Raw genomic sequence first — 27,223 nt, forward strand, 5'->3', positions numbered from 1 at the left:
AGAAGTTTTATAGTAGTTTTTGTCAAAAATAATTTTCCCCCACCAACAATTCAACATTTAGTTAGGTAGAATGACTTTCCTAGTCCATGCTCTATATTCAATACACTCTGTCCTGCCGTTTAGTGTACGTGCATAAACCTTTCTACTTTGAAGAGTAACTAACAATCTAACATCATTATCTCAAGTTGCAGAAAACTACATGTTCATAATGAATTGGTTAAGTCTTTCTTTTTCTAGCTAGTGCTTTTTGGAAAATTCTTCAAAGGTCATACACTATGTCGGACATTTAATAAATAATTATGCTTCTTTTATACGCTGTACTTTTAACTTTAACATTCAGGTAAGTGAAAAAATTATAACTTGTTCGAAAACACACTAACAGTGCAAAACAACTAATACAAGATATAAAGACCTAAAGTAGCAGGACTTTCTAGTTGTTGCATGCATGAGTGACACAACTCAACTGATTTCAAATGTGAAATTTATCATAAGAGACCAAGGATTGAGTCTTACCAATGAGGACTCCTTGTGCATAGTGAATCTAGTGCGGGTGACTCCACTTTTTGACACAAGAGTTTCTAGTTATAATAAATTTTTGACACAAGAGTTTCCAATTGTTACAACAAAAGTGTCAAAAATAACAATGGAAGAAACACAAGATAACCTTCTTCTACAATATAATAGTATCTCACACTCATACATTTTCAATCACCATTGTTCTTATACAACTTTATTTTTAACACAAAGAAGAGATAAATACAAGAGACAACAACACGGGCAATGACTTTATAGCAAGCGCACAGAAATATATTTTTAACAGAGACAGTACATAATGTTTTTATTTGGAATTAAGATAGGGAAGGCAAGAAGGTTGGCACTATCAGTGTGTACGATTATGTGACACATCCGGGGTTGAATATGAAGTTAAATGCGAGGGATAACTGTTGTTGCTGCTGGGACTCGTATAGCCCTCAAATATCTGCGAACGCAAACCTGAAAAGGATGGCACATTATAAGAAGTTGAGTAAACTGGCATTTCTGATGGAAGGGTGGGCACCTGTACTTGGAATTGAAGACCATGTAAAGCTTGGCTTATTTTTGGTCGATAATTACTATCAGGGTGAGCACACCACAACCCGATCATCATTAATTGCTCCATTTCTTGCCTCTCAAAGTTTCCGCATAGCTTAGGATCTGCAGCTTCCATTAGCTTTCCCATTCCATACAAATCCCAAACCCATTCCACCAACCTTTTGAAACCTCCTGGTTCATCTGAAAAGATTATTGCTCTTTGTCCACATGCAATTTCTAATGCGACAATTCCAAAACTATACACATCTGATTCTTTGGCCGTCTTTAATGTGAAATAACATTCTGGGGCAACGTACCCTAGTGTTCCTCCAACTAAGGTTTTTTCGGGTGTTTTTTCGTGGTCAACAAGCCAAGCTAACCCAAAATCACCTAGTTTAGCATTGAAGCCCGAATCCAACAAGACATTGCTGGACTTAATGTCCCTGTGCAAGACACATTGTTCCCACTCTTCGTGAAGATAGAACAAAGCAGAGGCCAAGCCTTGTGCAATTCTATACCTGAGCTCCCAATTCAAAGGTGAGTTTCTCTTGAAGAGATGGGAGTATAAACTGCCTTGAGGCATGTATTCATAGACAAGCAACAACTCACCTTTCTCATGACACCAACCGTGAAGTGGTACCAAATTTCTGTGTCTCAATCGACTGATAATCTTTACTTCTGAGGCATATTCCATAATTCCTTGTTTAGACCCACTTGAGACTTTCTTGACAGCCACATCCAAGTTTAGACTCCTTAAGAAACCTCTATAAACCCCTCCAAACCCCCCTTCTCCAAGCTTATGCTCCTCTGCAAAGTTGTTAGTTGCAATCTGCAATTCAGTGTATGAGAACTTCTTAGGACCAGTGCTAACCATTTGAAATTCAGTATCCATGTCCTGAGCAGGAAAAGACTCATGATTGTTTCCTTTTTCTGCCCGTGTCTTCTTAAGACAAGCATAGATAATGGGTAAAGCCAAGAGAGCAACCAAAATTGGAACCCCAATACTCAATCCTATCACTAGTAGGCCTTTCTTGTTCTTCTCTTCTTGAGGAGGACTTGGACTTGGAGCTGGGGAACGAGATAAACTACCAACCAACCTCGGTGGAGTGGAATTGAACCGCCAGGAGCTTACAGTGTGTTCCTCGGACAAAGTTCCTGTTGCAGCTGAGAAACCAATGTTAACAAATTCAGGCAAGTGTTCCCTCAGATCAACCATATGGCTGAGGTTGCCTGTCAAGTACTGGCCACCCCAGAACCCTGTAAAAACAACTTCAAGAATCTTGGAACTAGCATTATAAGTAATGGAAGCATTGTTATTCTTCCCTTGTGTAATGTTGTTCCACCATGCTGTGCTCTTATTGGTTTCCAGTACAGCATTAATGTTGATACTAACATTTGTCATTGATTTACCCTTACCGTTTGCGAATGTATCGAACACCACAGCAACGAAAGGAACTGGAGATGGTTTATATTGATCCATTAGGCCAAGGCCGGCCCCAAAAGCCTGACTTATTATACCGGATGGAGTGGAAAAATTAGCCAAGAAAAAGGCCATCCCATCAGCATATTTTGAGGTACCATTTGAGTCGATGTTGAAAGTGAAATGGGTGGTAAAATCGGCTAAATTTCCAGAAGCCTTATCCCATAGGTGCAACAATTCAACATACTTGGCTCGACTTGCTTCGTCATCCGACTCCGATGTGAGTTGAATGCCACGGTTTGTGATAGTTGCATTTCCTTCCACTATGATGTGCACATCTTTATCCTTAGGACCAATGCTTGGCAAATCAAACGAGAGTGAACCAACTAAAGAGGGAACCAAAAGGAATAGAAAGGCCAAGAATCTGCACAAGGCAATTGCTGCCATGGCTTACAAGTTCTTAGATCTTGTAATGAGGCTTAAGTTTTTTTCGCCAATTATCCTGAGAAAATAATTTGCTCTTACCAACAACTCATTAGTAGATTTAGTTAGCTAGCTAGTACCAAGACTTTGCTAGTCCACGCTCAACATCTATTATTCTTGTGCGTAATTAGTGGGCAAATTTTACCATGAATCAAGTTCTACTTTAGCCAACCGTCCAAAATAACTTTTAAATTAACTTTTAAATTATGTGTCTGTAGTTATATTTTGTACTTGCGGTTAACTATCATTATGTGCCTGATGATTTTACGACTAATGAGTAATTGACGGCAGGCCAACGCTAGTAGCAATACAACCAAACAAACAAATCAGTCATAATAGAACATAAGGATTGAATATTCAAGCAAAAGGGATAGAGAGGTCAAGCCTCAACGGTGTTCATCTATACATTCTCAGACCAAAAAATCTAAACCTCCACCATACTAAAGTCGCATATTAATGTGATGACGACAAGTCTTTATTTTGCTTGCTAAAATTTCCATTCAGATATCATGAACCTTTATTCCACCCCAAATCTTTCTCTCAACTCCTGATGTGGCGGACACTTATACACTATTTTTCCATGTGGGTTTTAATACAAGTATCTACATCAAGTTTTATATGTGTGAATAAAGTTGGAAGTAAAAGATACAAGTATACATAGTATTTTTCATCCTAATTTAACATCAAATATCTCATTTCTTTTCAATACACACTCCCCACTCAAAGTAAGGTAAACCGCAGTATGGGAAAACACGGTCAAAATATCTCCATGCAATACACATTTCTCCCACTCTTCACGCAGATAGAACAAAGCAGAGATAAATACAAGAGATAGCAACATGCAATGGGTGTTCAATCCTATGTCCAACATCATTATTCATCCAGAAAACATGCATAATTCATAATTGACCCCCTAGCCAATGACTTAATAGCAAGAGCACAGAAATATATCTATAAAAAGACACAGTATAGGATAATATAGATAAATTAATATTAATGAGTTATGTACATATAATTTAACATTTGTTGTGTGATTATTTAGAGTTTCAATTCTCCAATAGAAAAAGGAAAGTTTGATGATATCCTCAATTATATTTAATTCTTTATTTTTTTCCTTTCCTTCCCATCTTCTTTTTCCTAATGCCATCTGCAAAAACTCCTCAAAAACCTCACAGAGCCATGGCAGCAGCTGCCATGGATATCTCTCCTTTTGTATTCCTTGTGCTTCCCTCTTTAGTTTGTTCACTCTCATTTGATCTGCCAAGCATTAGCCCTAAGGATACAAATGTGCACATCAACGTGGAAGGAGATGCAACCATCACAAGCCAGGGCATCCAACTCACACCATATGAACGCGAATTGGCGTTGACAGACAAAGCTGGTCGAGCCACCTATGTTGAATCCTTGCACCTATGGGACAAGGCTTCTGGAGATTTAGCTGATTTCACCACCCATTTCACTTTCACCGTCGACTCAGATGGTAACCCTAACTATGCTGATGGACTCGCCTTTTTCTTGGCCAATTTTTCCGCCCCTATCAATGGAACGCTTACTGATGGTGGCGGTATTGGCCTTATGAATGAAACCCTACCAATAGCCCTAGATCCTTTTGTTGCTGTGGTGTTCGATACTTTCTCGTACTCAGACTATCGGTCTATGACAAATGTAAGTATCAACATTAAGTCTATGCTGAATCCTGTGAATATAAAACCTTGGTTTAACAATGTCACTCAGGGAATGGATAACAATGCTTCCATTACTTATAGTGCTAGTTCCAAGGTTCTCCGAGTGGTTTTTACAGGGTTTTGGAATGGTGAAAGCATGACAGAAAGCCTTAGTTACCAGGTTGATCTCAGGGAATACTTGCCTGAATTCGTTAGCGTTGGGTTCTCAGCATCAACAGGAAGGTTATTTGAGAAGAACGGTGTTAGCTCGTGGCAGTTCAATTCCACTTCACTCAGGTCAGCAAAAGAAAAGAACAAGAAAGGAATAGAAGTGCTAGGGTTGAGTATTTGTGTTCCAGTTTTAGTTGCTGTATTATTGGCTTTAGCCATCTTTATTATCTGTCTTAAAAAGACACGAGCAAAAGTAATAGGAAACAATGATAATCATGAGATTATTCTTCTTGGTCAGGCCATGGATACTGAGTTTCAAATGGCTAGCACCGGTCCTAAAAAGTTCTCATACACTGAATTGAAAACTGCAACTAGCAGCTTCTCAGAGGAGCATAATAAGCTTGGAGAAGGAGGGTTTGGAGGGGTTTATAAAGGTTTCTTAAAGAGCCTAAACTTGGATGTGGCTGTCAAGAGAGTCTCAAGTGGGTCTAAACAGGGGGTTAACGAATATGCCTCAGAAGTAAAGATCATCAGTCGATTGAGACATAGAAATTTGGTACCACTCCATGGTTGGTGTCACGAAAAAGGTGAGCTGCTGCTTGTTTATGAGTACATGCCTCAAGGCAGCTTAGAGTCTCATCTCTTCAAGGGAATGTCAGTGTTGGATTGGGGGTTCAGGTATAGAATTGCACAAGGCTTGGCCTCAGCTTTGTTCTATCTGCATGAAGAGTGGGAAAAATGTGTATTGCATAGGGATATTAAGTCCAGCAATGTCCTCTTGGATTCGAGCTTCAATGCTAAACTAGGTGATTTTGGGTTAGCTTGGCTTGTTGACCATGAAAATGCACCCCAGAAAACCATAGCCGGAGGAACACCATGGTACGTAGCCCCAGAATGCATTTTCACATTTAAGACAAGCAAAGAGTCAGACGTGTATAGTTTTGGAATTGTTGCATTAGAAATTGCTACCGGGCAAAGAGCAATTATTGTTAACCAACCCGAAGGTGTGAAAACCTTGGTGGAATGGGTTTGGGATTTGTATGGAATGGGAAAGCTATTCGAAGCTATAGATCCTAAGCTATGCGGAAACTTTGATGAGCAAGAAATGAAACAGTTAATGATGGTTGGGTTGTGGTGTGCTCACCCTGATAGCACTTGCCGGCCAAAAATAAGCCAAGCCTTACATTGTCTTAAATTCCTAGTGCAATTGCCCACTCTTCCACCAAAGATGCCTAAACCAGTTTACTCAACTTCTTTGTCAAGGGTGCATTATTGGCAGATACTTGAGGGCCATAGGAGCTCCAGCAACAACAGTTGTCCCTCACGTTCCACTTCATCTTCCATCATGGATGCTGCTTCTTCATCATCATCTGCCTCACATTCGCACACGCAATGATAGCACAACATTCTTAATTTCAAGCCAAAACATTAATTACTTACTATAAAGTCATTGTCCATGTTGTTATCTCTTGTATTTATCTCTGCTTTGTGTTTACAATAATGTAGCTAGTATAAGAATTGTGGTGATTGAAAATGTAAGAGTGTGAGATACTATTGTAGAAGAAGGTTGTTATATATGTTGAGTCTTGAGGTTTGAACTATAGCTATAAAATTTTAGTGTTTTCTTGCATTGTTATTTTTGGTACTTAAATAGGTCTTTTATTTGTTGTAACAGCTAGAAATAATTCTTCTGCTACTTTATTGTATCTATATTTTGTATTAGTTGCTTTACACTAAGGACATGTTTTAAAAGGCAATTTTCTTACTAGAACAAGTTATTATGTGTGGCTATTGCCAATTTTAGTCCACTTCATTAATTTTGGCCATATTGCAGCCAATCTTATTTAGTCCTTGCCACTTTTAGTCCACCGTTAAAATTCCCGTCAAATGGCCGTCCAAAACAGGGGTATTTTCGTCTTTTCATGCTTTGGTCATCTCCTTTACCCTTTGTAGTGGTTTTCCTTACACATTTTCATCCAATGGAGACATAAATCTTTCTATGCGGCGTCTCCTATTTTGGACGACTGCAAAGGGTAAAGGAGAAAGGAGAAAGGGACGACTACAAATGTGACAAATGTGTAAAGAAAACCACTGCAAATGGTAAAGGAGATGACCAAAGCATGAAAAGACGAAAATACCCCTGTTTTGGACGGCTATTTGACGAGAATTTTAATGGTAGACTAAAAGTGACAAGGATTAAATAAGACTGGCCGCAATGTGACAAAAATTAATGAAGTGGACTAAAATTGACAATGCCCTAATAACAGAAGAATAAAAAATGGCAATGACTGATTTAAATGATGTTGCTCGTGTATTTATATATAAGGGCACCTATATATAAAAGGAGTGAGGTGAAGGAGGGGTCAACTGCCCTCAATACAAGATAAGAGAGTATAATCTAGTCTAGATGTTAATAAAGGGTTAATAGTCTTTCTTTGGGTTTTTGTGGGTGGTTCATGGCAATCGTTATACCCTGCACCATGGTGCACATAGCAATGTGCACCACGTACGTAAAACGACGTCGTTTCGGTGTTAGTGGATGCGGACGCGAATGACTCAGAGAATTCATTATCTATAATACACATAATCATTATTTATAATACACAGAACGTTTGCCTAGAATACACAGAATGTTTGCCTAGAATACACAGAATGTTTGCCTATAATACACAGAATATTGACACAAAATACACATATGTTAGTGGACGCGGACGCGAATGACTCCAGGGAATTCATTATCTATAATACACATAATCATTATATATAATACACAGAACGTTTGCCTAGAATACACAGAATGTTTGCCCAGAATACACATAATATTGACACAAAATACACAGAACTCATCCTCCTAACATTCGAATGCACAAACACATCACAACTTGTGTTAATAACATGAATACACAGAATATTTACACAAAATACACAGAACTCATCTTCCTAAACATTCGAATGCACAAACACATCACAACATGTATTACTAACATGAATACACATAACGGTTACCTAGAATACACAGAACGATTGCCTAGAATACACAGAATGATTGCCTGAAATACACAGAATATTAACATAAATACAGAGACCGACCGAAACGAGAAACGTGATTTCCAAAAAAAAACGGATTAGTTTACAATGCTCAAAACGACGTCGTTTAAGTACGTGGTGCACATTGCTATGTGCACCGTGGTGCACAATATAATTTGCCGGTTCATGGTTGCCCAACCAACACGGGTAAAAACACAACTCTGTCTTTGGGTTTCTGCTGGAATTCCATGGCCCATGGTTGCTAAACCATGGTTAATTTGTACTTTTGTTTTTATTTTTTAATTTTAAACTTTCCAACCACAAGTAGTGATCGAAAAATCAAGGTTCATGATGGCGCCATGCGAAGAAACTTTCTATCACCATATGAATGCAAATTGGAGTTGAAGGTCAGAAGCTTAATATTTACCAACACATTTTAAGCCTGTCACACATAACTTTTTTAGTGCGATTAACCTCTCTTATGTGTGTTACAGATTATTACACATAAACAAAATTTACCATGTAAAGGACAGTAGTTGCAGTTCCCTCGTCACCCCAAATCACCCTATTTTATTTAACACATACATGTCGTTAAAATATTAAATTAGATATATGTGTCAATTAATTTAACACCTCTCCCTAGAAATAATCAAAATTTATATAATTTTTTGGATTTCAAAAAAGATAGTTTTTCCGTCTCCACGTTTAATTCTTATCCCTATCAAAAAAGTGAAGCTCCTATCTCAGTATCAGCAGCACAGTTGGCGAAGAAAACCCAAGCTGCGCTAGCCATGGCAGATTCATGGATATCTTGGCCTTTCTATTCCTTTTGCTTCCCTGTTTAGTTGGTTCAGTCTCATTTGATTTGACAAGCATTGGTCCTAAGGATAAAGATGTGCGCATCATAGTGGAAGGAAATGCAACTATCACAAACGCTGCCATTCAACTCACATTGGTGGACTCGGAAAACGAAGCCAGTCAAGCCAACTAAGAGCATCAATATCAATTTGTTTCTTGGTGCAGTTTTTAAGAAGCCACTAAAAAAGAAAGTAAGGAGGAGAGAGGAAGTAAAGAGGAAAAAAAAACAAAAGAAAAATTATGACTTGGTCAGCAAAAGAAAACAAAAAATAAATAAATTAAAACTTCATTATTTACGCGCGCGAGCTAAGCGATCGAAACCTGCACCTGCCCATGTTATTTAACTTTTTCTCCTTTCATTTTGTCAGCAGTGCAGTCACAAATAAATCATTCTTGCAGAAGTTAAAAACCACAAAAAAAAAAAAAAAAACNCATTATCTATAATACACATAATCATTATTTATAATACACAGAACGTTTGCCTAGAATACACAGAATGTTTGCCTAGAATACACAGAATGTTTGCCTATAATACACAGAATATTGACACAAAATACACATATGTTAGTGGACGCGGACGCGAATGACTCCAGGGAATTCATTATCTATAATACACATAATCATTATATATAATACACAGAACGTTTGCCTAGAATACACAGAATGTTTGCCCAGAATACACATAATATTGACACAAAATACACAGAACTCATCCTCCTAACATTCGAATGCACAAACACATCACAACTTGTGTTAATAACATGAATACACAGAATATTTACACAAAATACACAGAACTCATCTTCCTAAACATTCGAATGCACAAACACATCACAACATGTATTACTAACATGAATACACATAACGGTTACCTAGAATACACAGAACGATTGCCTAGAATACACAGAATGATTGCCTGAAATACACAGAATATTAACATAAATACAGAGACCGACCGAAACGAGAAACGTGATTTCCAAAAAAAAACGGATTAGTTTACAATGCTCAAAACGACGTCGTTTAAGTACGTGGTGCACATTGCTATGTGCACCGTGGTGCACAATATAATTTGCCGGTTCATGGTTGCCCAACCAACACGGGTAAAAACACAACTCTGTCTTTGGGTTTCTGCTGGAATTCCATGGCCCATGGTTGCTAAACCATGGTTAATTTGTACTTTTGTTTTTATTTTTTAATTTTAAACTTTCCAACCACAAGTAGTGATCGAAAAATCAAGGTTCATGATGGCGCCATGCGAAGAAACTTTCTATCACCATATGAATGCAAATTGGAGTTGAAGGTCAGAAGCTTAATATTTACCAACACATTTTAAGCCTGTCACACATAACTTTTTTAGTGCGATTAACCTCTCTTATGTGTGTTACAGATTATTACACATAAACAAAATTTACCATGTAAAGGACAGTAGTTGCAGTTCCCTCGTCACCCCAAATCACCCTATTTTATTTAACACATACATGTCGTTAAAATATTAAATTAGATATATGTGTCAATTAATTTAACACCTCTCCCTAGAAATAATCAAAATTTATATAATTTTTTGGATTTCAAAAAAGATAGTTTTTCCGTCTCCACGTTTAATTCTTATCCCTATCAAAAAAGTGAAGCTCCTATCTCAGTATCAGCAGCACAGTTGGCGAAGAAAACCCAAGCTGCGCTAGCCATGGCAGATTCATGGATATCTTGGCCTTTCTATTCCTTTTGCTTCCCTGTTTAGTTGGTTCAGTCTCATTTGATTTGACAAGCATTGGTCCTAAGGATAAAGATGTGCGCATCATAGTGGAAGGAAATGCAACTATCACAAACGCTGCCATTCAACTCACATTGGTGGACTCGGAAAACGAAGCCAGTCAAGCCAACTAAGAGCATCAATATCAATTTGTTTCTTGGTGCAGTTTTTAAGAAGCCACTAAAAAAGAAAGTAAGGAGGAGAGAGGAAGTAAAGAGGAAAAAAAAACAAAAGAAAAATTATGACTTGGTCAGCAAAAGAAAACAAAAAATAAATAAATTAAAACTTCATTATTTACGCGCGCGAGCTAAGCGATCGAAACCTGCACCTGCCCATGTTATTTAACTTTTTCTCCTTTCATTTTGTCAGCAGTGCAGTCACAAATAAATCATTCTTGCAGAAGTTAAAAACCACAAAAAAAAAAAAAAAAACTCCTTCCCCGCACTAATTAAAAATCAACTCTTAATTTTTTGGTCTGAAAAAAACAAATAATGTATGCTAAGGAAGTCAAGGCCAAATTAAATAGAATAAAAGAATAAAGCCTAACTAAATTAAAGGCTTAATTGGGATTTTGAGCCACAAACCTCTAATAGCATCAATTCAAGTCCTCGAAGGCAATTTATATCGTGGACCAGTGTGCACAATGCATACCAAAATGACGTTGTTTTGATCATTTTAATTAACAATTTGTTTTTTTGAATATTACGTTTCCCGTTTCGGTCGATCTGTGTATTTGTGTTAATATTCGGCGTATTCTTTGAAGGCATTCTGTGTATTGTAGACTACGATTCTGTGTATTTATGTTAGGGGTACTTAAACATACGTTGTGACGTGCTTTGTATATTTGAATGTTAGGAGGATAATTTCTGTGTAATTGTGTCAATATTCTGTGTATTCTCTCAAATCATTCTGTGTATTCTAGACAATAATTCTGTGTATTCATGTTTGTGGTACTTAAACACAGGGGTGATGTGTTTGTGTATTTGGTGTTTTCATTTTCTGTGTATTCTTTGAAGGCATTCTGTGAATTGTAGACTGCGATTCTGTGTGTTCATTTTAGGGGTACTTAAATATAGGTTGTGATATGTTTTCTGTATTCGAATGTTAGGAAGATGATTTCTGTGTAGTTGTGTCAATATTCTGTGTATTCCTTCAAGTTTTTCCCTGAAGTCATTTGTGTCCACCGTCCACTAACATTTGAAACAACGTCATTTCGAATCAGGGTCCACAGTTTTCTGTATTCGAATGTTAGAAAGATGATTTCTGTGTAGTTGTGTCAATATTCTGTGTATTCCTTCAAGTTTTTCCCTGAAGTCATTTGTGTCCACCGTCCACTAACATTTGAAACAATAACATTTGAAACAACGTCGTTTCGAACCAGGGTCCACAGTGCACTGTGGACCAAATATAACGATTGGTCCTCCAATCAGCTAGCGAAGCATAATGGCTGAACCTGGGCATAACACACATACTATAAACAAGACTTGCCAGTCGCTTTAAGCCTTCATAATTTTGGATCAATTTTGCACCATTGGAGGGAGCATTCGACGGGGTCCTTAAAGTATGAGGGGACCAAGAGTCCTTAGAGTGGACTGGCAAAGCAAGTCTTCCTTGGTTAGATCCACTACTACATGGATTATTTCTTAAGAACCCAAACCATGTTCACCATTGTTTGAGCTAGCAATTGAGTATAAACATTGCATTTTCTCTAATCCATGGCGGCCTTGTGCAGATTCTTGAGTATCTCAGCCTTTCTATTCCTTCTCCTTGCCTCGTTAGCCTGTTCGCTCTCATTTGATCTGCCTAGCATCAGTCCAGCTGATGATGCTGTGCACATCAAACTAGAAGGGGATGCCTATATGGCTATATCACACCCCAGGGCATCCAACTCACACCATCTGAACCGAATTACAAAGCTGGTCGAGCCAACTATGTTGAATTGTTGCACCTATGGGACAAGGATTCTGGAGATTTAGCTGATTTTACCACCCATTTCACTTTCACCATAGACTCATATGGCAGCAGTAGATATGCCTCTGGACTGGCCTTCTTCTTGGCTAACGTTTCGACTCCATCCAATACAACACTCACTGGTGGTGGTGGTATTGGCCTTATGGATCGGCATCTAACAACATCCCAAGATCCTTTTGTTGCCGTGGTGTTTGACACATTCTCACACCAGGAGAATCGATCTCAGACAAATGTAAGTATAAACATTAAATCTGTGTTAGAGACTGTTAATATCACAGAATGGTTGAACGACATCGCTATGGGGATGCCTAATAATGCTTGCATTACTTATAGTGCTACTTCCAAGATTCTTCAAGTTGTTTTCACAGGATATTGGAATAGCCAGTACCTCACAAGCAGCCTTAGCTTTAAGGTTGATCTTAAGGAATACTTGCCAGAATTTGTTAGAATTGGCTTCTCAGCAGCAACAGCACGAACTTTTTTGAGAGTAACACTGTCAGCTCATGGAAGTTCAATTCCTCTTCGGTGGGCAATGTTTCTTTGTCACCACCTCCAAGTTCTCCTTATAAGCCACCCATAGTTACACCCCCCACTAGCCCAAGCCCAAATGCTAACCCAAAAGAAAAGAAAACGAAGAAAGGACTAGTGACAGCACTGAGTATTGGGGTTCCTGTTTTAGTTGTCCTATTGGTGACTTTATCCATCTTTACCTGCCTAAAGAAGACACAAGCAGAAAAGGGAAACAATCAGATTATTCTTGATCAGGCCATGGATAGTGAATTTGAAAAGGCTGGGAGTGGTCCTAAAAGGTACCCATACAGTGAATTGGCAAGTGCAACTAACAACTTTGCAGAGGAGCAGAAGCTTGGAGAAGGAGGGTTTGGTCAAGTTTACAGAGGTTTCTTGAGGGACTTAAACTTGGATGTGGCTGTTAAGAGAGTATCAAGTGAGTCTAATCAGGGGATTAGGGAATATACATCAGAAGTAAAGATCATCAGTCAATTGAGGCATAGAAATTTGGTACCACTTCACGGTTGGTGTCACGAGAAAGGGGAATTGCTGCTTGTTTATGAATACATGCCTCAAGGTAGTTTACACTCCCATCTCTTCAAGATAAACTCACCTTTGAATTGGGAGCTCAGGTATAGAATTGCACAAGGCTTGGCCTCAGCTTTGTTCTATCTTCACGAAGAGTGGGAACAATGTGTATTGCACAGGGACATTAAGTCCAGCAATGTCCTGTTGGATTCAAGCTTCAATGTTAGACTTGGTGATTTTGGGTTGGCCTGGTTGGTTGACCATGAAACAGCACCCGAAAAGACTTATTTGGGAGGGACACCAGGGTACGTAGCTCCAGAATGCCTCTTCACATTCAAAACCAGCAAAGAATCAGATGTCTACAGTTTTGGAATTGTTGCGTTAGAAATTGCATGCGGACGAAGAGCAATTCTTACTAAAGAACCCGAGGGTGGGAAAAGCTTGGTAGATTGGGTTTGGGATTTGTATGGAATGGGAAAGCTACTGGAAGCTGCAGATCCTAAGCTATGCGGAAATTTTGAGAAACAAGAAATAGAACGGTTAATGATTATCAGGTTGTGGTGTGCTCACCCTGATAGTAACTCCCGCCCACCAATAAGCCAAGCTTTACTTTGTCTTAAATTCCAAGGGCAACTGCCCACCCTTCCATCAATGATGCCTAAGCTAGTTTACTCATTTTCTTCTAATGTGCCCTTAGTTTCGAGTTCGCATTCCCAGACATTTGAGTACCATTCGAGTTCTGGCCGCCACAACAGTTGTCCCTCACGTTTCACTTCATCTTCGATCTCGGATGCAAGTTCTTCGGCATCTGTCCCACACTTTCGCACACGCTGATAACACCAACATTGTTGGTTTCTCCATCTTAGTTTCAATCAAAAACATTTCTCTATCTATTAATTACAGGTTTCTGTGTGGTTGTTATAGTCATTTCTAGGGGGTAAATTATGGATGTTTGCTAGATGTATAATGATGTTAGATATACAGGATTGAGCACATAATATCATGCCATATTACCTTTTGTATATATTTATCTCTACTATACTCTAATGACATAATCAACCATCGTTTCTTAAGTCTTTCCATCATTTTCTCGCAAAGTAGATGTAAGGTTAATCACCTTGGATTTCGATCTCAAAGTTCACAATGCACCATGTGGTCGATCGTGTTCACCCAACCCTTATTCCTTCCCATTCACTCATCACCCCTAACTCCTTGCAATAAACACTCCTCACGGAGAATGGGGTCATGATCGACTTTATAGTTACTGTGTGAAAAATGTATATCTAATGTCAATCTCAAATGTTCATTTTTATGGTTTCTTTGAAGGAATTTGTGTATACTTGGGAATATTAGTAATTTTTATTTCTCTTTATACATCCCTTTTCCTAAAATGTGGTGGTAGAATTTGTCTTTTTATTAAAAACTTTAGAAAATCCTCTTTATAGTCTCTTCCCTCTTGAGTGCTTTAGATATTCACTTTTCACACACTCACCACCAAATTATTATTTTATTTAGATGGAAGTTTAATATTCTTCACCCAATATAATATAATTGTGCTAGCTAGCTCATCTTGAAAAATAATTTCTACCCAACACTAGATTTAGCAAGCTAAGATACGTACAAAGACGTTGAATATTCTTGCTAGCGATTTATTAATGTTCACCAATCTTTCTAGTTTGAAGAAGTCACCCTAGTCTTCTAGATTTTTCCTAAAAGGAGTAGCAAAGGAAATAAGTAGTTGTTACAACAAATAAAAGATCTACTCAAGTGCCGAATATAACAATGGAAGAAAACACGTACTAACTCCATAGCTATAGTTCAAATCTTAAGGCTCATTACAATAGTATCTCATACTCTTACATTTTCAATCACCAATGTTCTTATGCATACTACTTTAATTGCAAATACAAAGCAGAGATAAATACAAGAGATAGCAATATGTAATGGGTGTTCAACCCTATGTCCAACATCATTATTCATCCAGCAAACATGCATAATTCATAATTGACCCCCTAGACAATGACTTAATAGCAAGAGCACAGAAATATATCAATAAAAAGACACACAATACAGTACACACTGTTTTTGATTAATTGAAATTAGGATAGGGAAGCCAAGAATGTTGTTGCCATCAGTGTGTGTGTGAATGTGAGGTAGATGATGTATCCATGATGGAAGATGAAGTGAAACGTGAGGGACAACTGTTGTTGCTGGAGCTCGTATGGCCCTCAAGTATCTGCCAATGCTGACTTGAAAAAGATGTTGGGTAAACTGGCTTAGGCATCTTTTGTGGAAGGGGGGGCAGTTGCTCTGAGGATGTAAGACAATGTAAAGCTTCGCTTATTTTTAGTCGGCAAGTACTATTAGGATGAGCACACCACAACCCGATCATCATTAATTTCTCCATTTTTGGCCTCTCAAAGTTTCCGCATAGCTTAGGATCTGCAGCTTCTATTAGCTTTTCCATTCCATACAAATTCCAAACCCATTCCACCAAGGTTATTTTCACACCTTCTGGTTCATTGACAAGAATTGCTCTTTGCCCAGTAGCAATTTCTAATGCAACAATTCCAAAACTGTACACATCCGATTCTTTGGTTGTTTGTAATGTGGAACTACATTCTGGGGCTATATACCCGAGTGTTCCACCATCTAAGGTTTTTCGAGGTGCATTTTCATGGTCAACAAGCGATGCTAACCCAAAATCACCTAGTTTAGCATTGAAGCTTGAATCCAAAAGGACATTGCTGGACTTAATATCCCTATGCAATACACATTGTTTCCACCCTCCGTGAAGATAGAGCAAAGCTGAGGCCAAGCCTTGTGCAATTCTATACCTGAGCTCCCAATTCAAAGGCGGTGACTTTGCCTTGAAGAGATGGGAGTCTAAACTGCCTTGAGGCATGTATTCATAAACAAGAAGTAACTCACCTCTGTTGATGTCGTGACACCAACCGTAAAGTGGCACCAAATTTCGATGTCTCAATTGGCTGATGATCTTTACTTCTGCTACGTATTCCTTAATCCCCTGATTAGACCCACTTGAGACTCTCTTGACAGCCACATCCAAGTTTAGGCTCCTTAAGAAACCTCTATAAACCCCTCCAAACCCCCCTTCTCCAAGCTTCTGCCCCTCTGCAAAGTTGTTAGTTGCAGTCTGCAATTCAGTGTATGAGAACTTTTTAGTACCACTGCTAACCCTTTGAAATTCACTATCCATGTCCTGACCAAGATCGGGAACCTTTTTATGGCAGGTATTGATGGCTAGAGCCAACAATAGAGCAACTATAATTGAAACACAAATACTCAACCCTATCACTAGTTGTTTCTTGTTTTTTCCTTTTGGAGGGGGGCTTGAAGCTGGAGAAAGCAAAACACTGCCTGACCTCAGTGAAGTGGAATTGAACTGCCACGAGCTGACACTGTTTTTCTCAAAGAACCATCCTGTTGCTGCTGAGAAGCCAACGCTAACGAATTCAGGCAAGATTTCCCTGAGATCAACCTTGTAACTAAGGCTTTCTGTCGTCTTTTGACCTTTCCAAAATCCTGTAAAAACCACTTGGAGAACCTGGGAACTAGCACTATAAGTAATTGAAGCATTGTTATCCATTCCCTGAGTGATGTTGTTAAACCATGGTTTTATACTGCCAGGATTTAGCATAGACTTAACATTGATACTTACATTCGTCCTAGGCCGATTCTCTTGGTGTGAGAAAGTATCGAACACCACAGCAACAAAAGGATCTGGGGATATAGGTAGAGTTTCATTCATAAGGCCAAGACCCCCACCTTGAATGGACGTTCCATTGAAAGGGCTGGAAAAATTGGCCAAGAAAAATGCGAGTCCATCAGCAAAGCTAGAATTACCATCCGAGTCGATGTTGAAAGTGAAATTGGTGGTAAAATCAGCTAACTCTCTAGAAGCCTTGTCCCATAGATGCAAGGATTCAACATAGGTGGCTCGACCAGCTTTGCCATTCAACACCTCCTCGCGTTCATATGGTGTGAGTTGGATGCCCTGGTTTGTGATACTTGCATCTCCTTCCACATTGATGTGCACATTTGTATACTTAGGACTAATGCTTGGCAGATCAAATGAGAGTGAAGAAACTAAAGAGGGAAGAACAAGGAATAGAAAAACAGAGAAATCCAAGAATCTGCACATGGCAGCTGCTATATGGCTCAGAAATTATATTGTTTAGATGTATTGATACGATGGTCACTCGTAATTGCTACCTCTACCTCTAACAATGGTGAACTTACTTGCAGGTATAGTAATTGCTCGATCTAGCCAAGGAAGACTTGATTTGCCGGGGTCAATTGCATGTTCTGCTTTAAGGACATATTGGCCTCCCAACTACTTAGCCATTATTAAACCAATCATCCAACAATGATTCACACAGCTTCGTAGACCATACTATCAAATACTCCCTCTGTCCCATTTTATCTGTCCTACTTACTATTCATTGGTCAAAACAACTCTTTCTTCTTTGTATGTTTTCTTTAGTATTTTTTACTTATTTTTAAATTTGATTTTTTTGTGTTTAATAGTACTTTTAGTGTAGTTTCTAAATATATAAATTTTGTATATTAATACAAAAATTAATATTATGAAAAATTGGATTAAAAATAACTTCAGTCAAGCCTCGTTAACCGAACCCGACACATAAAATGGGACGGAGGGAGTAATATATATTTAATACACAAATAATATACTTTTAGTAGAGTACATTACCAGTTAGTATACAAATAACGTACTTTTAATATATTAAAAATGTACTTTTTGTTATGGCCCACACAATAATTTGCTCTATCCCTCCTGTCCGTCCTCTACTTTCAAATTTACTATTAACTTTTACTCCCTGCTATGAAAATTTACAAGTAAACAATTTTTTCTAAACTCACAAAATAAAAATATCTTATCCATACTTATGCAACATTAGAAAATAGACACGGTCACCCATGTCTACCGTGAAGCCAATTCAGTTGCTGATGCTTTAGCTTCTGTCGGACTCTCTTGCACCAGGCCGATTTGTTTTCTTTCTTTTGATTTACTGCCTATTTCGGTCCGCTCATCCTTTCTGTACGATCTTCGAGATTTTTCTGCTCCTAGACATTTTCATCAATAAAATTTTTCTTTACTCAAAAAAAAAATCTCCAAAATAAAACTTTTTAATATCATGAAAACAACTACACGTCAAAACTTCTTTTAAAACTGGAAAAAGTTCCGTTTACAAAAGTCAAACTACTCCTTAATTAGATCATCAACAATGCACATGGTAGGAACTACTAAATCTACACCAAAACCAAATATCTTACTAATGGGGAGTAACCTCAATTAAGTTGGTCAGCATATTAGCTTATAGTAATCATACAAGTTTAATTCTTAGCAAGTAGTCTATTGGCCTTGTCGACTAGAGGAACATATATGTGGATCCACCATCATTTCAATTATTTTTTATTATGATTTTATTTATTATAATTTCAAAAATAATACTCCGTATTATATAGATAATTTATAATTTTACAACTGTTAAATGTAAAAAAACAATTAGAGTTGATTTAATTATAATATATCATTTATAATTTATTTATAAGATTTGAATTTAAATAATATATACTTATGATTTAATATTAGTAAATAGTAACATTTTTGTTAAAATTTACTATAATATCACATGCTTAGCCATATCAATATATTTCTAATACAACACTTATTTAAAATTAAAAAAGAATAATTTCACTTATAACAATGCATTTAGATTAATTTCTAATCGTCTATTAAAAATAAATAAATAAATAAATATTGCCACGATAACTAAGCAGGAATGGATTTTTAAAAAAAGTTTAATAAGCAAATGGTTGTGGGTGACCTTACCTAATAAGTATCTTAAATTAAAGCGAAAATGATCAAATAGGCCCTCAAACTCTATCTGAAAAGTTAAGTAACTACCTAAACTTCTTAAAGTTCCAAAAACATGTTAGTCACCTGTGATAGCATGTCACTTAGAATCCGACATCTTTTCTGACAAAAAAAATCACCGTCAGCGACCAGCACGTCGTCAGCGCCTTCTCCGACGACTTTTGCAGTCGCCTCTCTTTGTCGGCGATGAGTCGATCACCGACGATCAATTTTTTGGTCAGAAATAATGCCGAATTTCAAGTGACATGCTATCACATGTCACTAACTTGTTTATGGGCTTTATTGCTTCAAAATAAAATGTTAATGGGGTTTAATTACAACTTTAAAAAGTTTAGGTATCTAATTGACTTTTTAGATAAAGTTTGAGAGTCTATTATTTGATCATTTTTCCTAACTTAAATTATTAGTTTTATTGCATTTTTTTAGTATTTTTTGTTTGTTATTTGTTATCTTATTGAGTTGATTTTGTCACCTATTGAATTATTGACAAGAAAATTAAAAGATGCTTTGGGTCGTTTAACGAGTTATTTGGTCAAATCTTGAAATTGTTATAGCATGAGGTTACAATTAGATGATCAAAGTGACAGAATTTTTGGGGTCATGAATGTTTTGGGATGGACACAATGTGACACTTGACTACGGAAGACTGCAAAGCAAATAAAAAACAAGCTGATTGGAGCCCCTGTCGCTAGCTGCAACTCAGTCATGCCCGTGGCCCACAGAATATACATTATTGAAGATTTAAAAATGTGGTTGTATACTTTTATTTTTTTTTGTTAAAAACTTTTGGGAATCCATTTTATAGTCTCTCCTCACCACTCAGGTATGAAATAAATAATGCACTAGTTACACCTACACTTTATCCTAAATCATTTCACTCCACACCCCATTCACTATATCCTTTAGGTGTAACCATGAGCATTAGCTTTAATTTCATGGTTTAACCTATTCTAGCTAACCATGAGGCCGATCATGACCCCATTCCCCGTGAGGAGGGTTTATTGCAAGGAATTAGGGGTGATGAGTGTATGGAAAGGAATAAGGCCAGGGTGGGGTGTCTATGCTATTCTTTCCTATGTTGGTGTTTATGAGTATCTACTCAAGTATCCCTCACATTCAAAAAAGAGCAGCAAAGAAATAACTAGTTGTTATAACAAATAAAGGATCTACTCAAGTGCCGAATATAACAATGGAAGAAAACACTAACTCCATAGCTATAGTTCAAATCTTAATACTCAACATAACCTTCTGTTACAATAGTATTTCATACTTGATGGGTGTAGTTTTCGCGGTGGATGGAAAGGAATAGGTGTTAAAACGGAAAGATTTCCGAGTATCGTTCTCAAAGGATGGCAAGGAGGGAGTTCAAGCGGTAAGGGGATTAAGCACAAGAGTGTTTAGTGTTTGAAAGCTAACCCAAACATAGTAAGAAAATGCACATGAAACATCATGAAAATAAGGAACAAACAAAGGAAACAATCAATTGGAAAGGAGGATTTGGATCTTGCAACTCATATAGGTATCCTTGATTTCCTAAGATATTAGGCTAGCAACACTTAGATAATGAAGATGAGACAAGGTTACCAACACCACCGCCACTCTCGTGGTCAATGGACTCACTCCTTAGACCGTAATGTCATCATTGTGATCATTAGGCTAGGAGAGGCATTTTGTCAAACACGTTATGTGCCTCTTATCTTCCACTTCTCCCTTTTCTCAAAGGTGAGAGGGAAATGTGCTAGGCTAGGCTAAGGAGTAACCTTACTCTCGTAAGTGAGACTCCTTCTCCAAACATCTCTCATATAGGTTGATCATTCCCACACAAGATTCAACGAAGATCACCATTCACACAATCAAACTCATAGTCAAAGCAATTGCAAAACCTAATTAATCAATTCAAAGCTCAAGAATATCCATACAACATTGCTCAATCCAAATCCACAAAGATCTATCTAATCATACTTGAAATTGAAATAGCAAAAGCGAAAGTAATGACAAGAAATTAAAAGGAAGACTTAGCTTGAAATTAAACCTTGAACTTGAAATTGAATGTAGATCTCAATCTTGCAACAATGGAATTCTTCTCTAATTCTAATCTAAACTAAGAATTGCAATGTGGAGTGAATTGGGGGAGATCTCTCTAGGCTAATTCTAGAGAGAGAAATATTCTAAACTAATCTAAAATGAAAATGTGATGGATCTCCTGCAAAATGGCTCAATTCCCCTTTTAAATCTCGCCCAACCGCCAATTTTCCGCGATGGACGCACGGGTGGACGCGCGTCCACGGGCGCGTTCGCTGCGATAAATGCGTCCAGACTTCAACTTCTGCGAGCGTTCTGATGGACGCCCGGGTGGACGCGCGCGTCCACAGCAGACTGCAAGAGCACAGAAATATATCTATAAAAAGACACACAGTACAAAATGTTTTTGATTAATCGAAATGAGGATAGGGAAGCCAAGAATGTTGTGCTATCAGTGCGTGTGCGAATGTGAGGCAGATGATGATGAAGAAGCGGCATCCATGATGGAAGATGAAGTGAAACGTGAGGGACAACTGTTGTTGCTGGAGCTCCTATGGCCCTCAAGTATCTGCCACTGCTGATTTAAATATGAAGTTGAGTAAATTGGCTTAGGCATCTGTGCTGGAAGGGTGGGCAGCTGTACTTGGAATTTAAGACCATGTAAAGCTTGGCTTATTTTTGGCCGACAATTACTATCAGGGTGAGCACACCACAACCCAATCATCATTAATTGCTCTATTTCTTCTTTCACAAAGTTTCTGCCTAGCTTCGGATCTACAACTTCCAATAGCTTTCCCATTCCATACAAATCCCAAACCCATTCCACCAACATTTTCACACCACCCCCTGGTTCATTGCCAAGAATTGCTTTCTGTCCGCAAGCAATTTCTAATGTAACAATTCCAAAACTATACACGTCTGATTCTTTACTAGTCTTGTATGTTAAAGCGCATTCTGGGGCTAGGCACCCTGGTGTTCCTCCAGATATTGTTTTTTCGGCTACATTTCCATGGTCAACAAGCCAAGCTAACCCGAAATCACCTAGTCTAGCATTGAAGTCCGAATCTAACAAGACATTGCTGGACTTAATGTCCCTGTGCAGTACACATTGTTCCCAGGACAGAGCTGAAGCCAAGCCTTGTGCAATTTTATACCTGAGGTCCCAATTCAAAGGTGACTTTCTCTTGAAGAGATGAGAGATTTCGTTTTGAACGAAGACTTGATCTGCTTTCCCTTTTGACATGCTTCACATACTTTATCATTGTCATAGATTACATTCGGTAATCCTTCAACCAGTTCCTTTCTTGCAAGCTTGTTGATGGCCTTGAAATTGAGATGATTGAGTTTATGGTGCCATTCCCAACTCAGATCTTTCTTGCTTTTGGCGATTAGACAAGTATTCGGTCTTACTGTTTCCCACGTGACAACATACATATTCTTTCTTCGTTTTGCTGTTAAGACAACTTCATGAGATAGTTCTAAGATAACTTGACATACATCTCGTGAGAATATAACTTTGTATCCTTTGTCACAAAATTGACTTGTGCTCAAAAGATTGAACTTTAATCCTTCAACATAAGAGACTTCTTGGATGATTAAACCATTCTTCATGATATCTCCGGTACCCATGGTTCGTCCACTTGAGTTCCCACCGAAAACTACTTTAGGATCATTCTTTGCTTTATAGTTACTCAATTCTGATTTATCTCCAGTCATGTGTCTCGAGCAACCACTATCTACATACCAGATGGTCCTGTTTCCCTGCATTCAAAGATTAAGTGTTTTTAGGTACCCATACCTTCTTGGGTCCTTGTCGGTTAGCAGTGAGCTTGGGCATCCATGCATACCTAGAACTCGTAAGGTTCATCCTCGGTCCACGATACCCGTTAAACACGCGATAATCATAAGGGATAGCATAGTAGGCTTGAGGTGACTTCGATGAATAAACCTTTTGAAGAGGAGGTGTTGGTTTATTCGTGTTGACTCTAGTGTATGAGGTTTGTTTATGTCTATGATGGAGCAGAAATTTTGCTCTTGTCATTGGTTCATAGTCCATAATCTAATCCTTATCACTAGGATATAGAGTACCTTCCCCACCTCTATGCTTGCTAGGGAACTTTTTGAAATTCTTGACATTACTCGGGTAAGAGTTCGGTCTTCCCTGAGGCATACCCTTGTGTTGCCTCTTATTGCCTTGGAATTTCCTTTTAGATTGGTTATTCCCAAGTGGTTGACCATTTGCGATACGACCATGATGGTTCGGTACGCGAGGTCTATACCGAGGGGTCTGATGACTTCTCGGGTTACCGTTTTGGAAATTTTCTNGTCTGATGACTTCTCGGGTTACCGTTTTGGAAATTTTCTCTCGTAGGTTCCACAATACGTGTTTCAGTCGAATCATTAGATCGACTCGTTGATTGTGGTTCTGTTCCATTTGTGGCGTTAATCACTGGCTCAAGATTTTCAATTTGTCCTTGGACAAACACAGAACTTAAACCTCCACTAGTAGAAGGATCAGTTGGTCGTGTTAAGAGAACATGTTGATAAGAGCTGGAGCTATAACCAAGTCCGGTTCTACTCCCTGATGGTCTTTGATCATCTACCATTCGATCCATTAATCTGGATGAATTTGTAAATGTCGCAAGTACCGCACGCAAATTTTTCTCTCTATCATCCTTCGCTTTACACTCTTCCTCAAGAAGATGAACTTGCTTCTCAAGCTGGCTTATAGATTCAAGCATCTCAGCATTTTTGGATCTTAAGTCCTCGAGATCTTGTCTTTCTGCCAATAGCTTGGCATTCTCTTCTTTGAGTCTGAGGTGTGAATCCTCAATACCATCAAAACTCTTCATCATTCTTTCGAATGCTTCCCTAGGGTTTTCATGATATGTGGATTCGGAGAAGAGTGGTTTTGTGAAGTTACCTCTTCTTCATCTGCCATAAGGCACAGTTCTTCATCCGAGTCCTCTTGACTGAAAAGACATAGTAGTCCTTTCTCATCTTCCGAACTGTCACTTTCTAAACTGGAGCTGGAAGTGCATGACTCGTCGTTCTTTTCTTCTGACTTCTCTTCTACAGCTAGAGCCTTCCAACGCCTATCATTCTTCTGGTTTTTGTTTGGCTCTTCGTCAGTGTTATTTGATGCACTCTTCGGGTTGTGATAACTTCCCGAATTCTTCTTGTAGTTGTGTTCATCCTGATGCTTCTTGACGATGGGATATGGACATTCAGCTTTGAAGTGTCCGGGTTTTCGGCAGTTATAACACAGCACTTGTATTTCATCCTTCTCATGTGTTCTGGATCCGCTAGCCTTGTCATTGTTTCGGTACTTCGTTCTTCTCGTCTTGTCAGAGTTATCATAGGATTGATTCTTTCGCATGAATCTTTTGAACCTTCTCATGAACAAAGCAAGTTGATCATCAGTGAAAAAATCAGATGAGGGATTAGAATTTGACCTTGGTGTTGATGATGAAAATTGATGATTTGCAACTAAGGCTATATTTCTCGTCTCCAGTTCTTCATCATTTTGAGCTTCCTTCTCGAACTCGTAGGCTTTCAGATCACTAAAGATCTGAGTAGTACTTGTTGTCTTGAGGTCTCTATGATCACGCATAGCTACTACTTTCATTTCCCAGCTTTTGGGTAGTCCTCGGAGAATCTTCAAGTTTATCTCCTTTTGTGTTAGCTTTTTCTCATCAAGATCATTGATTTCCATCAATAACTTTATGAACCGAGCTTCCATTTCAGTTATGGACTCCTTCGGATTGAGTTTGAAATCCTCAAACTTCTTCATGGCAATCGTCAGCTTGTTCTCCTTCTCTTGTTCGTCTCCATCACCTATGAGCATGAGTACATCCCAGATGTCTTTAGCAATCTTGCACTTCCTTACTCTCAGAAACAATGATTCGTCCAATGCCTTGTAGAGTATATCCTTGGCTATATTGTCGAGATTTACTCGGGTTCTCTCTTCGGTAGTTAGCAAGGATTTCTCCTTTGGAATCATTTCTGGTGATGTCGGATCGGAAACAACACGATTGGNCTATACCGAGGGGTCTGATGACTTCTCGGGTTACCGTTTTGGAAATTTTCTCTCGTAGGTTCCACAATACGTGTTTCAGTCGAATCATTAGATCGACTCGTTGATTGTGGTTCTGTTCCATTTGTGGCGTTAATCACTGGCTCAAGATTTTCAATTTGTCCTTGGACAAACACAGAACTTAAACCTCCACTAGTAGAAGGATCAGTTGGTCGTGTTAAGAGAACATGTTGATAAGAGCTGGAGCTATAACCAAGTCCGGTTCTACTCCCTGATGGTCTTTGATCATCTACCATTCGATCCATTAATCTGGATGAATTTGTAAATGTCGCAAGTACCGCACGCAAATTTTTCTCTCTATCATCCTTCGCTTTACACTCTTCCTCAAGAAGATGAACTTGCTTCTCAAGCTGGCTTATAGATTCAAGCATCTCAGCATTTTTGGATCTTAAGTCCTCGAGATCTTGTCTTTCTGCCAATAGCTTGGCATTCTCTTCTTTGAGTCTGAGGTGTGAATCCTCAATACCATCAAAACTCTTCATCATTCTTTCGAATGCTTCCCTAGGGTTTTCATGATATGTGGATTCGGAGAAGAGTGGTTTTGTGAAGTTACCTCTTCTTCATCTGCCATAAGGCACAGTTCTTCATCCGAGTCCTCTTGACTGAAAAGACATAGTAGTCCTTTCTCATCTTCCGAACTGTCACTTTCTAAACTGGAGCTGGAAGTGCATGACTCGTCGTTCTTTTCTTCTGACTTCTCTTCTACAGCTAGAGCCTTCCAACGCCTATCATTCTTCTGGTTTTTGTTTGGCTCTTCGTCAGTGTTATTTGATGCACTCTTCGGGTTGTGATAACTTCCCGAATTCTTCTTGTAGTTGTGTTCATCCTGATGCTTCTTGACGATGGGATATGGACATTCAGCTTTGAAGTGTCCGGGTTTTCGGCAGTTATAACACAGCACTTGTATTTCATCCTTCTCATGTGTTCTGGATCCGCTAGCCTTGTCATTGTTTCGGTACTTCGTTCTTCTCGTCTTGTCAGAGTTATCATAGGATTGATTCTTTCGCATGAATCTTTTGAACCTTCTCATGAACAAAGCAAGTTGATCATCAGTGAAAAAATCAGATGAGGGATTAGAATTTGACCTTGGTGTTGATGATGAAAATTGATGATTTGCAACTAAGGCTATATTTCTCGTCTCCAGTTCTTCATCATTTTGAGCTTCCTTCTCGAACTCGTAGGCTTTCAGATCACTAAAGATCTGAGTAGTACTTGTTGTCTTGAGGTCTCTATGATCACGCATAGCTACTACTTTCATTTCCCAGCTTTTGGGTAGTCCTCGGAGAATCTTCAAGTTTATCTCCTTTTGTGTTAGCTTTTTCTCATCAAGATCATTGATTTCCATCAATAACTTTATGAACCGAGCTTCCATTTCAGTTATGGACTCCTTCGGATTGAGTTTGAAATCCTCAAACTTCTTCATGGCAATCGTCAGCTTGTTCTCCTTCTCTTGTTCGTCTCCATCACCTATGAGCATGAGTACATCCCAGATGTCTTTAGCAATCTTGCACTTCCTTACTCTCAGAAACAATGATTCGTCCAATGCCTTGTAGAGTATATCCTTGGCTATATTGTCGAGATTTACTCGGGTTCTCTCTTCGGTAGTTAGCAAGGATTTCTCCTTTGGAATCATTTCTGGTGATGTCGGATCGGAAACAACACGATTGGGGTTCACTTGTAGTATCTGGATGGGTCCATCAGTTATCACGTCCCACATCTCATCATGCAT

At 38.4% G+C, this 27,223-nt stretch overlaps 7 protein-coding genes across 7 annotated transcripts; 2 read left to right on the plus strand and 5 right to left on the minus strand.

The window, feature by feature from the left end:
* Positions 1-871: 871 nt before the first annotated feature.
* Positions 872-2,938, minus strand: LOC116033422 (L-type lectin-domain containing receptor kinase IX.1-like). Its single transcript, XM_031276165.1, has one exon. It carries the CDS (start codon positions 2,936-2,938, stop codon positions 881-883), a length of 2,058 nt encoding a protein of 685 aa, XP_031132025.1. The 3' UTR covers positions 872-880.
* Positions 2,939-4,114: 1,176 nt separating this feature from the next.
* On the plus strand, positions 4,115-6,205 carry LOC116033424 (L-type lectin-domain containing receptor kinase IX.1-like). Its single transcript, XM_031276166.1, has one exon. It carries the CDS (start codon positions 4,115-4,117, stop codon positions 6,203-6,205), a length of 2,091 nt encoding a protein of 696 aa, XP_031132026.1.
* Positions 6,206-12,159: 5,954 nt separating this feature from the next.
* Positions 12,160-14,425, plus strand: LOC116033425 (L-type lectin-domain containing receptor kinase IX.1-like). The gene is made up of 3 exons (XM_031276167.1): positions 12,160-12,273; positions 12,324-12,770; positions 12,863-14,425. Exons 1-3 carry the CDS (start codon positions 12,160-12,162, stop codon positions 14,285-14,287), a joined length of 1,986 nt encoding a protein of 661 aa, XP_031132027.1. The 3' UTR covers positions 14,288-14,425.
* Positions 14,426-15,247: 822 nt separating this feature from the next.
* LOC116032931 (L-type lectin-domain containing receptor kinase IX.1-like) lies at positions 15,248-17,690 on the minus strand. The gene has a single exon (XM_031275677.1). It carries the CDS (start codon positions 17,616-17,618, stop codon positions 15,585-15,587), a length of 2,034 nt encoding a protein of 677 aa, XP_031131537.1. The 5' UTR covers positions 17,619-17,690; the 3' UTR covers positions 15,248-15,584.
* Positions 17,691-21,849: 4,159 nt separating this feature from the next.
* LOC116033426 (L-type lectin-domain containing receptor kinase IX.1-like) lies at positions 21,850-22,641 on the minus strand. The gene has a single exon (XM_031276168.1). The coding sequence runs from the start codon at positions 22,639-22,641 to the stop codon at positions 21,850-21,852; it is 792 nt and encodes a 263-aa protein (XP_031132028.1).
* A 1,608-nt stretch (positions 22,642-24,249) lies between these two features.
* Positions 24,250-25,401, minus strand: LOC116033427. Its single transcript, XM_031276170.1, has one exon. It carries the CDS (start codon positions 25,399-25,401, stop codon positions 24,250-24,252), a length of 1,152 nt encoding a protein of 383 aa, XP_031132030.1.
* A 574-nt stretch (positions 25,402-25,975) lies between these two features.
* On the minus strand, positions 25,976-27,223 carry LOC116033428. Its single transcript, XM_031276171.1, has one exon. The coding sequence runs from the start codon at positions 27,221-27,223 to the stop codon at positions 25,976-25,978; it is 1,248 nt and encodes a 415-aa protein (XP_031132031.1).

The sequence above is a fragment of the Ipomoea triloba genome, chromosome 10 (genome assembly GCF_003576645.1).
Source record: "Ipomoea triloba cultivar NCNSP0323 chromosome 10, ASM357664v1".
In the NCBI taxonomy this organism is placed as follows: Eukaryota; Viridiplantae; Streptophyta; class Magnoliopsida; order Solanales; family Convolvulaceae; genus Ipomoea; species Ipomoea triloba.

What these genes read in the sequence shown, in the direction of transcription:
- LOC116033422 (XM_031276165.1), bottom strand. Translation starts at nt 2,938, where the DNA reads ATGGCAGCAATTGCCTTGTGCAGATTCTTGGCCTTTCTATTCCTTTTG.
- LOC116033424 (XM_031276166.1), top strand. Translation starts at nt 4,115, where the DNA reads ATGCCATCTGCAAAAACTCCTCAAAAACCTCACAGAGCCATGGCAGCA.
- LOC116033425 (XM_031276167.1), top strand. Translation starts at nt 12,160, where the DNA reads ATGGCGGCCTTGTGCAGATTCTTGAGTATCTCAGCCTTTCTATTCCTT. An exon ending in TCAGTCCAGCTGATGATGCT is followed by an intron (nt 12,274 to 12,323) that starts GTGCACATCAAA and finishes ATCACACCCCAG; the next exon opens with GGCATCCAACTCACACCATC. An exon ending in CTACTTCCAAGATTCTTCAA is followed by an intron (nt 12,771 to 12,862) that starts GTTGTTTTCACA and finishes AGAATTTGTTAG; the next exon opens with AATTGGCTTCTCAGCAGCAA.
- LOC116032931 (XM_031275677.1), bottom strand. Translation starts at nt 17,618, where the DNA reads ATGTGCAGATTCTTGGATTTCTCTGTTTTTCTATTCCTTGTTCTTCCC.
- LOC116033426 (XM_031276168.1), bottom strand. Translation starts at nt 22,641, where the DNA reads ATGTCAAAAGGGAAAGCAGATCAAGTCTTCGTTCAAAACGAAATCTCT.
- LOC116033427 (XM_031276170.1), bottom strand. Translation starts at nt 25,401, where the DNA reads ATGATTCCAAAGGAGAAATCCTTGCTAACTACCGAAGAGAGAACCCGA.
- LOC116033428 (XM_031276171.1), bottom strand. Translation starts at nt 27,223, where the DNA reads ATGCATGATGAGATGTGGGACGTGATAACTGATGGACCCATCCAGATA.